The sequence below is a fragment of the Ursus maritimus genome, unplaced genomic scaffold (assembly GCF_017311325.1).
Source record: "Ursus maritimus isolate PB19 unplaced genomic scaffold, ASM1731132v1 scaffold_30, whole genome shotgun sequence".
NCBI classification, from domain to species: Eukaryota; Metazoa; Chordata; class Mammalia; order Carnivora; family Ursidae; genus Ursus; species Ursus maritimus.
The window spans coordinates 12439013-12451085 of NW_024425564.1; the positions used below are offsets into that span (position 1 = coordinate 12439013).

The 12073-nt window shown below is 37.3% G+C and overlaps 1 protein-coding gene across 2 annotated transcripts in view; it reads right to left on the reverse strand.

Moving 5' to 3' along the window:
* The window catches only part of EXOC2 (exocyst complex component 2), a 252325-nt gene that overhangs the window by 176167 nt on the left and 64085 nt on the right, over nt 1-12073 (reverse strand). Inside the window, exon 5 of one of the 2 annotated variants that reach the window (XM_040644983.1) lies at nt 114-227. The exons of the other annotated variant lie outside the window; for it this stretch is intronic. Coding sequence (XP_040500917.1) covers nt 114-227 — 114 coding nt within the window. The remainder of the gene's footprint in view (nt 1-113; nt 228-12073) is intronic. 2 annotated transcript variants of the gene reach the window in all.

Sequence of the window (12073 nt, forward strand, 5' to 3'; positions counted from 1 at the left end):
AGTCAAAGGACTCCTAGGTGGCAGAGACAGACCTAAACCCCACATTATTATATAATCCTGTGAAGTACATCCACATGGAACCAGGCACAGTCAGTAGTCCAACATCCACTGACCTGGTAGTTGAGTGGTTCTCTATCAGGTACCAAGCAGCTGAAAAATTCTCACTTGTAAAATCAGCACTCATTCCAGGAAACAGCATTTCTAAGTCCTTCTGGGGAAATTTACTTCTAAGGGAGAAAAAAGGTTTAAGATATACTTGAAGTGCTGTTACTACGATAATGCAGCGGACATCCGGGAGCACCTAGGATAAGCATGACTACAAACCATTACGATTATACATAATACATTCTGGGGTCTATGTTTACATGTGTAAACAAAATACATTTCCTACACCGCAGCTGAGTTATCATATAAACTTCGTATACATAAGAAATTAAAATACAGAAATTACATCAATATAGAGTTTAAAGTTTATGATATCTATCCAAATATGCAATCATTCTCTATTCGGTGGATAAAAATAAAAATTTGGATACATTGAAATTTAAGAACATTAGTTTGTTAAAATGGTTTTTGTTAAAGACTTATGTGAAAGTTGTTTTAAAAATACTAATGCCTACTGATAAAAATTAGAGCTAACTATAAAATACTCATATTTACATGTCTATATCTAGAATAATTTTAAGAAAAGCTTATAACAGGCAATACCTTACCAGCAGCTCACTTTCTTGCCTACATTTTTATGACCAACTTGTGGATCATTTCCTTTATTTATTTGTTCAAACAATAACTAACTACTACTACAGTTCAGGCTCCATGCTGGAAGTTAGACAGCTGTGTCTAACAGCAAAAGTAACATGGGCAAACCCTGTTACAGGCTTATGAGCTAGCAGCCCTCACCAAATCCCTATCTCTTCATCTGTGCAGGATGAAGTCCAAGTTCTATAGTCAAGTCTCTCCATGATTCGAACCTGCTTATCTCTCAGGACTCATTCCCGCTACTGTAATCCTTAACACTAAAACTTCAGCAACTTCAAAGGGATTATACTTTCCTGCACACATCATGTTAATTTTTACTTCATTCCTCTGATCTTGTTGTCTCCTCTGACTGAAATGTGCTCCCCAGTCCCATACATTGGATAAGTCAAACTCATGGGGTATGGACAAGACACAGCACTGTTTTATAGCCCAGTGTATTTGGGATAAGGTTGGGGGAGTGGGGATTATTACCACCCTGGAAGAAAATGTGGACAGGTCCAATGACTTCTACTCACTCTCATCTCAGAGAGAGTTGATGTCACATTACTACAAACACAGCCTCAATTCAGAAATTAAGCAGTGAGGTTGGTGGGAATGCAAACTGGAGCAGCCTCTCTAGTAAACAGTATGGAGGATCCTCAAAAAGTTAAAAACAGAATTACCTATGATGCGGAAACTACACTACTAGGTATCTACCCAAAGGATACGAAAATGCTGATAAGAAGGGGCACACACATCCCAATGTTTATAGCAGCATTATCAAGAGTAGCCAAACTATAGAGAGAGCCCAAATACCCATCTGCTGAGGAATGGATAAAGAAGATGTGGTATATATACACAATGGATTATTAATCATCAAAAAGAATGAAATCTTACCATTTGCAATGACATGGATGGAGCTAGAGAATGTTATGCTAAGCAAAATAAGTCCGAGAAAGACAAATGCCACATGATTTCACTTCTATGTGAAATTTAAGAAACAAAACAGATGAACATAGAGGAAGGGAAGGAAAAATGAAATAATATAAAAACAGAGAGGGAGGCAAACCATAAAAGACTCTTAACTATAGAGAACAAACTGAGGGTTGCTAGAGGGGAGGTGGGTGGGGGATGGGCTAAATGGGTGATGGGCACTAAGGAGGGCACTTGTGATCAACACTGGGTATTACATGTAAGTGATGAATTACTAAATTTTACTCCTGAAACCAATATTACACTATATGTTAACTAACTTGAATTTAAATTTTTAAAAAAATGAAGAAAAAGAAAAAAAAAGAAAGAAATATAACAATAAAAAAATAAAAATAAAAAAGAAACTAAGCAGTGTGGTCCAAGATCAATGCTCCATCTTTTCAAAAATACTCTCTGGACTCTAATGGAGCTCTTTGTCACCTTACATACAACTTAAAACTGCCTGGAGCCTGCTCTCTCCAGTGAGGTGCTCATCTGGTCCCAGGAAACACCCTTCCCAGGGCAGACACCTTTCCTGCCCATGTGCACCATTCGAGTGCTCTCAGGTGCCAGGGTCTCTGTTTCACAAATGCAAGGAACACTTTCACCCGGTGGCTCCATGGAAGCCACACTCACCAGTTAGGAGTGAAGAAGAGTACACACTCACCATACCTCTCCTTCACAGCCTAGCACAGCTTTCACCAAAGAATCTCACAAACCCTCTCCCTCTACTCCGGGCTCCCTTCATTGCTTCATACTCCCTAAAAGGGCAAGGGATGCAAACAACAAAAGCAGCTATAACTTCCTCTGTAAACCCTGCAGTTTAATCTAGAATCTAACATCTATTGTGTTAGTACCTCGGTCGAGATAGAGAGACCCTTATTTCCTATCACTTACCTTTCTCACTATGATGTTTTCTTTTTTTTAATTAGGGTGAAAGAAAGCCCTGCTTAGCACTGCAGTAATAGACAAGGTAAAAATGAGACTTTAAGAGAGTCATGGACATCCAGCAGCATCACCTCAGTATTAGTAACTCAGAGACCAAGTCAATCGCACATCATTCCTCACTGGCTTCAAAAGTTAAAAGACTACAGTCTGAATATTCTTGGTGTGTGTGTGTCCCATAACCTTAATGGTCATTTTTACCAGACAGGATCTCTGAGAGGTAGCTGGAGAACTCTGCATTTTTAGAAGTTTATCTTGGTTTGGATTCTTCTTGCTGGTTTGATACTTTACTTAGTAATAAAATCCTGTCACCTTTATATTCTCATTTTATTTATTTGGATATCATGCCTCCAAGTTAGAACTTTTGGGGAATATAATGACTGAGTGGAAAGGCCTGAGCCCTTGCTAAGTAACTAGACACATTTCCTTCTGATATGCATAGGCCATACCCCATAGTTCTACCTTAATTGATGGGCAATGTCTGTCTAGAGTGCTATGTCAAGGATCATGTGTCTAAGCTGGAAAGAACAGCAAGATGAATTAGTGGGAGTCTGTCAGTGGTGTGAGGGGAAAGTGCATGGAGAAATACCTACCACTTTTTTGTCAACTTTACATATATTCGATACTTAAACTGGGATTCTATGTGGTCCTAACACTTCGCTTGTTCAGAAAGTTAAATTATCTTAACAAAATCAAAAAGCACTACAGAATCATCTGATATCAACTAAATCCCTACCACTAACAGTCTTGATGACTTATTCAACTATGTGAAATCCTCTTCGATCAAGGATATCCTCTTCGATCAAGGATCAGTTCCAAACTCACAGATTAAAGATACAGCTGACAAAAAAGCAGCAAAAAGAGACTCTGAAAAGCCAAACTGAGCTGCTTTATCCTCCACTCAAGCCCTGTAGTTTTATTACAGTTGGGTGGTTCCCTACCCATAATCGGAGCAGAAGTAGGAAGAGGGATTAACAGTATCAGAAGAGGATCTATGATACAATAATAGCAAGTAAAAGAAACAAGGGCAAAATGTAGACACAAAACCAAATACAGCAGTTGTATGTGTTGGTGAAATGGCTGAGACTACACAGCCCCCATGGGTTTAATAGTTAAATCATGCTCAACATATTTATTTTAAAAAAACCAAACTGTATTTGTCTTTCTCTGTGTGATATAATGAAATCAAGGTACATCCATGTTGTTGCAAATTGACAAGATATCCTTCTTTCTCATGCTTGAATAATATTCCATTATACATATATATATCTTCTTCATTCATCCATTAATGAACAGTTAGGCTGTTTCCACACCTTAGCTATTGTGAATAAAGCTGCAATGAACACGGGAGTGCAAATATCTCAATATCCTATTTTCATTTCCTTTGGATATATACCCAGAAATAGAAATGCTGAATCATACAGTAGTTCTATTTTCAACTTTTTGAGGATCTCCATAGTGTTTTCCATAATGGCTACACCAGTTTATATTCCTCTCGACAGTGCACCAGGGTTCCCTTTTCTCCATATCCTCACCAACATCTATTATCTCTTGACTTTGATAATTGTCATTCTAACACAGCTGTGAGATGATATCTGTGGTTCTGATTTGCATTTTCCTAATGATTAGTGGCCTTGCCTTTTCATATGCCTGTTGGCCATTTATGTATCTTTTTGGAAAACGTCTATTCAGCAAATAACGTAAATTATTTGCAAATTTACATTAGCCCTTTATCAGATATAAGGAATATAAACCCTTTATCACATTTGCAAAAATGTGTAAAATATTTTTAAAAAGTCAAACTCATAGCAACAGAGAGCAGAAAAATGGCTGAAGGAGCTAGAGGGTGGAGGAAATAAGAAGTTGGTAAAAGGGTACAAACTTTCAGCCATAAGATGAATAAGGTCTTGAAGGACCAAATGTAAAACATAATGACTATAGTTGGTAACACAGTATTATATCATCGTAATTTGCTAAAAGAGTAGAACTTAAATGCCCTCACAAATGAAAGACAGACAGACAGAGAAAAGAAAAGAAAAGAAATATGTGAGGTATTGGAGGTGTTAGACGTGTTAGTTAACCAGATGGTAGGAATCCTTTCACAATGTATCCATTTATCAAATCACCAAGATGTACACGTTAAGTATCTTACAAATTTATCTGTCAATTATGCCTCAAGAAAGCTGAAAATATGTAAAACACACACACACAAAACAAAACAAGACAAAACAAAACAAAACAAAAAAACCCTGGATATACATAGCATATATGAAAAGGTCATATCCTAAACAGTAAAAATGCTTAAACTGGTGATACAATGCAAATATATAGCTATCTAAACTTCCCAAACTTAAAATTCACCTGATTCTTACACTTTAGAAACATCTCATTAACAATGTACCAAACTGTTATTTTTATAAATATAAACAGAACTGTCTTATCACAAGATAAAGACCTGATGTCTGGTAAGGCTCTAGGAGATGAGCTGTTAGGAAACTCTCCTACCCCAGGAGCCCCTCCCCATCTCCCTCCTCCTCAAGAAGGAGCAGAAATGGGTCTGGCCACATTACTAATAGTGGAGTCTCCTTGTGATAAAGAGAAGCACATGGGCAAGGCCAGGCCTCCACAGGCTTTGCGCCTTCATCTCTTCAATCATGGGCTCACCATGCACTGGCAGGGAAAGGGTGAGAGGAAGAAAGGGCAGAAGAACTTGAAATTGAGCTTTGGCATTAGTGTGAGTGGTGAGGAGCCACGTCAGACATTTGGGATAGGCCATGTCCTTCTACCAGAGAGCTCTAGTAGGCTGAGATTTGAAGCATTAATCCACCTACCAGTATCTCATTTCCCATGTACTATTATTTCTTATACATATAGCTCCTTTAGGCACCTAAATGAGTCGAGTGGAGTTTGGAAAGTATTGGATCTCTTGGTCAAAATACTATCTCCTCATATCTCTTCATATTCACCCCTAAGACTGAGTTTTACTTTACAGTGATTTCCTACTAAAGACATTAAAACTCTTTTACCAATCTTACTATATAAATTTAAATCAGAAGAAGAGTATTGAGACCTATACTGAGAATCAGAGTTACAAGAATAAGACAGAAATTATATTAAAGATGACAAAATTTGGGGTTCCTGAGTGGCTCAGTCGGTTGAGTTCCCAGCTCTTTGTTTTGGCTCAGGTTGTGATCTCATGGGTTGTAGGATAAAGACCCTGGGTAGGGATCCCTGCTCAGTAGGGAATCTGCTTGAAGATTCGCTCCCTCTGTCCCCCCCCCACACATGCACACACGTGCTCTCTCTCTCTCTCAAATAATCTTTTTTTAAAAGTGACAAAATTCTAAGAGAATGGTAAAATAATTTGCCTGAAATCACACAATTAAGTCCACTTTTGGCTAGTAATCCAACATTCATTCTCCACCCTCAAACCAAACAAACCCACACAATAGCACAACTGTACCTTTCTTGAGTAAATATCAATTATCCTAAGCAAATCATGCTTGTCATATTTGTTTTGCTATATCTATTGAGTGATCTTATTTTGACCTGTGATGTCTGAGGAAAGATCTACTGGAGCATTTCTGGGAAAGGTCTCCATACTTTTAAGAAGGAGAATCAAGAAGAGATAGTGTCTTTTTGCATCTAGACATTATTGAGGTTTATTAGTTATTGTGTATTATTGCTTCAATATTCAATTTTTATTTTATTCCTTATTATGTGTTATTATTGCTTCAATATTCGATTTTTATGTTATTCCTTATTATGCGTTGTTATTGCTTCAATACCAGAAATTGCTTTAGCCAATTTGCAATTACTAAGAAAATCAGTGTTATGCTAAGTGCAGCAGAACAGAGAACCAAGGTTCCTTACACCTTAGTGACATTACTACGTCATTGACTCAACCAAAAATGAAGTCCACCACCTTTGGACTTTGTATATTATGAGACAATAAATACATTTTTAAAGTTTAAATTAATTTTCATTTTCTGTTACTTAGAGCTGAAGGCATCCTGAGTCAGTATTCTATACCAAAATATATACTTAAATATACTAATCTTTTACACAAACACCTCAAAATGAATGTGAAACAGAAGATCTGGAAAAGAAAACACAATGAATGACAATGCCTAGAAACAATGAAGCTCTACAGGGAACATAACTGCAAAAGCAGAGATGACTCACTGCATTATATAATTGGGAAGCAATAATAATAAGTAGTGGTTAAGAGCACGGGCTCTGGGTTCAATCTCGGAAGCTTGCTAAAGATTTGTCTGTATAACCTTTGGGAAGCTATTTAATCCTCTAAGTTCCCAGTTACTGGACATTAGGATCATATATTCCTCTCAGGAATGTTCTGGGGATTAAAATAAATAATGCATGTAGAAGGCTTAGCAGTTTTTAACACATAATAAATGCTCAAGAATGTTATTTGCTGTTATTTCTATTCTTAATACTTAGGTCTTTATATTTCACAGACTACTTTCCTAAGTATCATTTCATTTGATTGTCATAACGACATAGTGAGTTATATATTCCCACATTACGGTGAGGAAACAGCCTCAGAGAGGTTCCATGTAAATAGTCAAGACTTGAACCTGGTACTTCTATTGTCAAATAAAGAACCAGTGACTCTTAGGTATAAAATGAAACCACAACTACACATCTAGAAAGATAGAAATTTAAGGACAGTGAAGGGAGAGCTGATTTACAATGCAGAGAATTGCTAATGGTCCTAATAACAGTATTAGCAAAGGAAGAAGCACTGTGTCAATGGTGCTGACAAAGTCGAGTTAAAACTGAAATGTTTGTTCACAGTAACTGGAATTTAGGCTGTAACCCACCGACTAAAGTGATGGCTTAACAAGTTCAGTAAAAGCAACGTACATTCTGAGTAATTTAAACTAAATCCACACTGTAAATATACTACCATGGAGTCAGAGAGTGAAAGCAACACATACTCTACTGTGTACACTCCTGAAATGTCTTCTTTAAGAAATCAGAATATACGCAACTAATGAATCACCGAACTTTACATCAAAAACCAGGGATGTACTGTATGGTAACTAACATAACATAATAAAAAAACATTAAAAAAAAAAAAGAAATCAAAACACAATTTCAGTAGCTGACAACTCTTGCCGCCCCTAAAATATATGCTTTCCATTAGATGGCAGTGTAAGCTCAGATTTAAATCTTCTGGAAAGGTTTAGCCCATACCATGGGGAGACCCAGGTACGTGAGTTGAGTGGTCAGATATAAAGCTAACGGGAATGTTTCTAACATATCAGAATTTGTTTTCAAGTATGAGAACAATCTTCGGTAATGACCTGTGAATGAGCAAAACAAAATCGTTTGGAGAAAAATTCTAACTACCCCACAGAGTAAGGCTGGGTATAGTTGTGTTACTGTATTGAAGAGAACATGCTTTCTTGATTTAGCAGATGGGAAGATGAAAGGTGGGGAGGCTAATACAGTAAAAGTGGGCTTATATAGTTCTTTTGAGTGTTTGTAATATTATACTCAATTCTTTTAGCTTCCAATTTTTAGCAACATTGTTTTCACCCTTTGTATTAAATATTATGAGCTTGCTTTTGGTTGTGTCTTTCTTTCCTTCTTTTTTTTTTTCAGAGGGGGGAGGGTCTGACAGGTTCTGGACTTAGGCACTGTATCACAGCCCACAAACCTGTTTTTATAACATTTCTAAAAGGCAAATTTATCCAAAACCCTTCTCTTCTACACTCATACTGAGAATCATTTTGCCACCTGTCCCTGGTTTCTAAATGTAGTGGGAAAATTGGTCACCTTTCCTTTCTACTGAAAAACCAAACTGATGAGAAGAAAATCAGATGTGCATTGCCCATAAAATCCATGTAGAAATAAAACAGGTATTAGTGGTACATCAAATAACTAGACAGGCATTCCTATGTAATTATTTCACAAATGTAGATCATATAAAAACAAGGGCAAAGCTCTATTTTTATGTCCTCATTCCCATATATGTACAATCTCCAAAAACAAAACTTAATATTCTCAAGTTAGACAAATATTTCTTTTAAGAAATATAACCTAGCAGGGCGCCTGGCTGTCAGTCTGCTAAGCGTCTGACTCTTGATCCTGGCTCAGGTCATGATCTCAGGGTTGTGACACTGGGCCCCCTTCGGGCTCCATGCTAAGCATGGAGCCTGCTTGAGATTCTCTCTCTCCCTCTTCTCCTGCCTCTCCCCACCACCCGTGCATGCATGCGTGTGCACACATGCTTTCTCTCTCTCTCCCTCACTCTCTAAAAGAAAAAAAAGGAATATAACCCAGTGACAGCTTTTACTTAGCATGAACCTGTTTTACCTTCTCTTTCAATTTAAATGGTTTGTCTCTATTACAATTTAAGCTACGCAAAAAACATATACATCTGTGACAATCAGTATAAATCAGAAATACAGACTTTTTATAACTAAATCCTAGTCTCAGTTCAAAGTGAAGTCTGTCTTTTTCCAAGCAATTAGTAACATTTTTATAAGCATCAAGGCACCATGTGTGCACAACATCAGTGAAAAATTTAGGAATATGAAGGACTTAAGCAGTCGAAGAAGGCTAATAAATGCCAGTTGTTAAAACTGTAACTGAAAGACAACAGTATGCATGTGGGGCACACCAATAAATTGTTTATTAAACTCTGACTCACACCAAAAAGCAACAAGAAAACTACATTCTTCTACTCTTACTTGCTTTTTCTTATTCAGATGAACTGGCCACAACACTACAGGACCTCTCACTGTTCCTATATTGTACATTTTGATTGTCAGCTGAAGAGAATTTCATAAACATTCACAATGCAATTACCAGCAGCTGATTCATCTTCCAAAGTGACATCACAATTTTAATGATAATTCATCAGGACCGCAGTATTTTATATAAGCAATCATAATTCTTCAAACCTTCTCAGTTAATATGTTTCAACAAACAAGTAAAATTAAAACCCTACTATTCCTTCTCTAATGACAATATTTTAAAAAATTAAAATTAGATCCTCTCCCAACCTTTTAAATAAAAAGAACCCCCAAATGACATTAATATACAGAAATAAAAACCAGTAAGGAAATACTCTTTGGGATTCTAACCTGAATGTACACCATTCCCTACAGAGAGCAAAGCTTTTATTCAAAAAATCTGAGTCAGAAGGGCGCCTGGCTGGCTCAGTCGGTAGAGCACGCGATCCTGATCTCAGTGTTGTGAGTTCAAGCCCCGAGCTGGGTGTGGAGCCTACTTAAAAAAATAAAAATAAAAATAAAATAATAAAATAAAATAAATAGAGTCAGGGAAATAAAACCCACATCAATATTTTAACATCTGCTCTTCCTTTCCTTTTCTCTTTTTCTAAAATAAGGTTTCTCTATCTGAGGTCAGAGAATCCAGTAAAATAAATGCTGTTTTCCTGACAGTATCTTTAGAAAATAAAAAGGAACCTGGAAAAGCTTTCTGGCCAAAAACATTCTCTTCTCTTGTTTTCTATAATTCTACCTACTTTCACCTTTCATTTTCTTGCTTTCTAGTATCTCTAGTCTGTCTCTCTTTTACTGAAAAAATTTCAAGACTTCAAATGTGCAAAAGGACTACTGGATGTCTTCGCACAGTCTGGAGGGCCTTCCCAGTGTTTTCCGATTCTATAGGGACCTGCGCCTTTCTCTGTCCCTATTTTGCAACTCAGTTGTAGAAACAGAAGGTTAATTTGTGGAGGGCTGATGGTGACCAGAGATCCTTGGCCACAGAAATACCTGGCAGGTGAAGATGCGACTAATTACCATGCAGTAGATGTGGCCAGCCTACATCTTTCAGCATTTCTCACTGCCCATTATGTCTACCCTCTGGAATTTCCTCTGAACTGCTTTTAACATTTTACTGGTTTTCCTATTAACTAATGAATTAAATAAAAGCTCTTAACATGTGTTCATTTCATATTTCTATGAGAGCTATGATTTTACCTTTTTAAAAGACTACTCTTTATCCCATGGCTGAGCAAATTATTATTTGAAACTTAAGTAACATGACAGAAATACTACTGTTAACTTTATAGCCATTTAAGCACTTCTTAAATGAATGTACATAATACTATTTTAAGTTTTTTTTTTTTAAAGATTTTATTTATTTATTTGACAGGGAGAGAGACAGCCAGCGAGAGAGGGAACACAAGCAGGGGGAGTGGGAGAGGAAGAAGCAGGCTCCCAGTGGAGGAGCCTGATGTGGGGAACGATCCCAGGACTCTGGGATCACGCCCTGAGCCGAAGGCAGACACTTAACGACTGAGCCACCCAGGCGCCCCTATTTTAAGATTTTAAAACAAGTTGTTACCCTGAAATCTTAACAGTTATTAGAAAGAGAGTCTCTTCCTAAGTGACTGAGCAGAGCATGAACAGTATATTATGCAAGAAGAGCAAAGCATCACTGTAATAATGACTAACATTTATCAAGCACTTGCTATGAGCTACACTCCTCTAAAGCATTCACTCACTGAATCCTCACAAACACCCTTGACACAGGTACTGCATGTGGCACCTGAGGAAACGGAAGCAAAGAGTAGTTAAGCAACTTGCTCGAAGTCCTACTACTAGTAAGCTGGAGAGCTATGGCTCAAACTGAGTTTGGCTCTAGACTAAATTAGACTACCTCTCAGAGAAGAAAAAAAGAAAACTTCTGAGAGCCAAGCTTTTAGTGCTATTGTTCCTGGCTGCTGTTACCAATGTTCCCTAAGAATAATCCTGACACATATTAAGAAAAAGTGCTATTAGAGAGAGTTCAAGCCTACCCCTTTTCTGGGTAGCAGCAAAAATGGAAATAATAAAGACAATTAAAAGGTAGAAGGACCTGAGAAGGTAAAGAAGTCAAATAGGGGGTGGCTTATACGCCAAACTGAAAATTAAGAAAATCCATTTTATGACAGTAAACATTCAATTTAATCCTAACTTTGACAGCTTTGTCTAAAGCTCATACAAAATTCATACAATATTCCTATACTCCCTGTGCCCATATATAAAACTGTATTTTCCCTATGAAAGAACAATCAAAAAGGACCTCCTGTTCTACACTGATTTTGTGGTAGGCCTTAGAAAGAAGCTGGCTTTCAAGAGTACTGAAGCAGGCTGTTAAAAGGCTTCATATCAACTGCAAAGTCTATTCATGCTTGAAACTGTGCTCAACTAAGTAGCTAGCAAATACCATTCTTTTCTGCACTTTCTTGATTCTCAAACTCCTAAATTTATAGAGCACTGAAATCCTCAAAACAGCTCCAGAATGACCCATACTGCCAAAGAGCTTCAAAGATGTGACCTAGGACAGTCCAAGCTCACTAAAAGCTGCTAAGCCCCAGGATTTTTTCAACACATGGTGAATTCCCAAGACAAACACTTGCTCCCTTCCTCTTAGT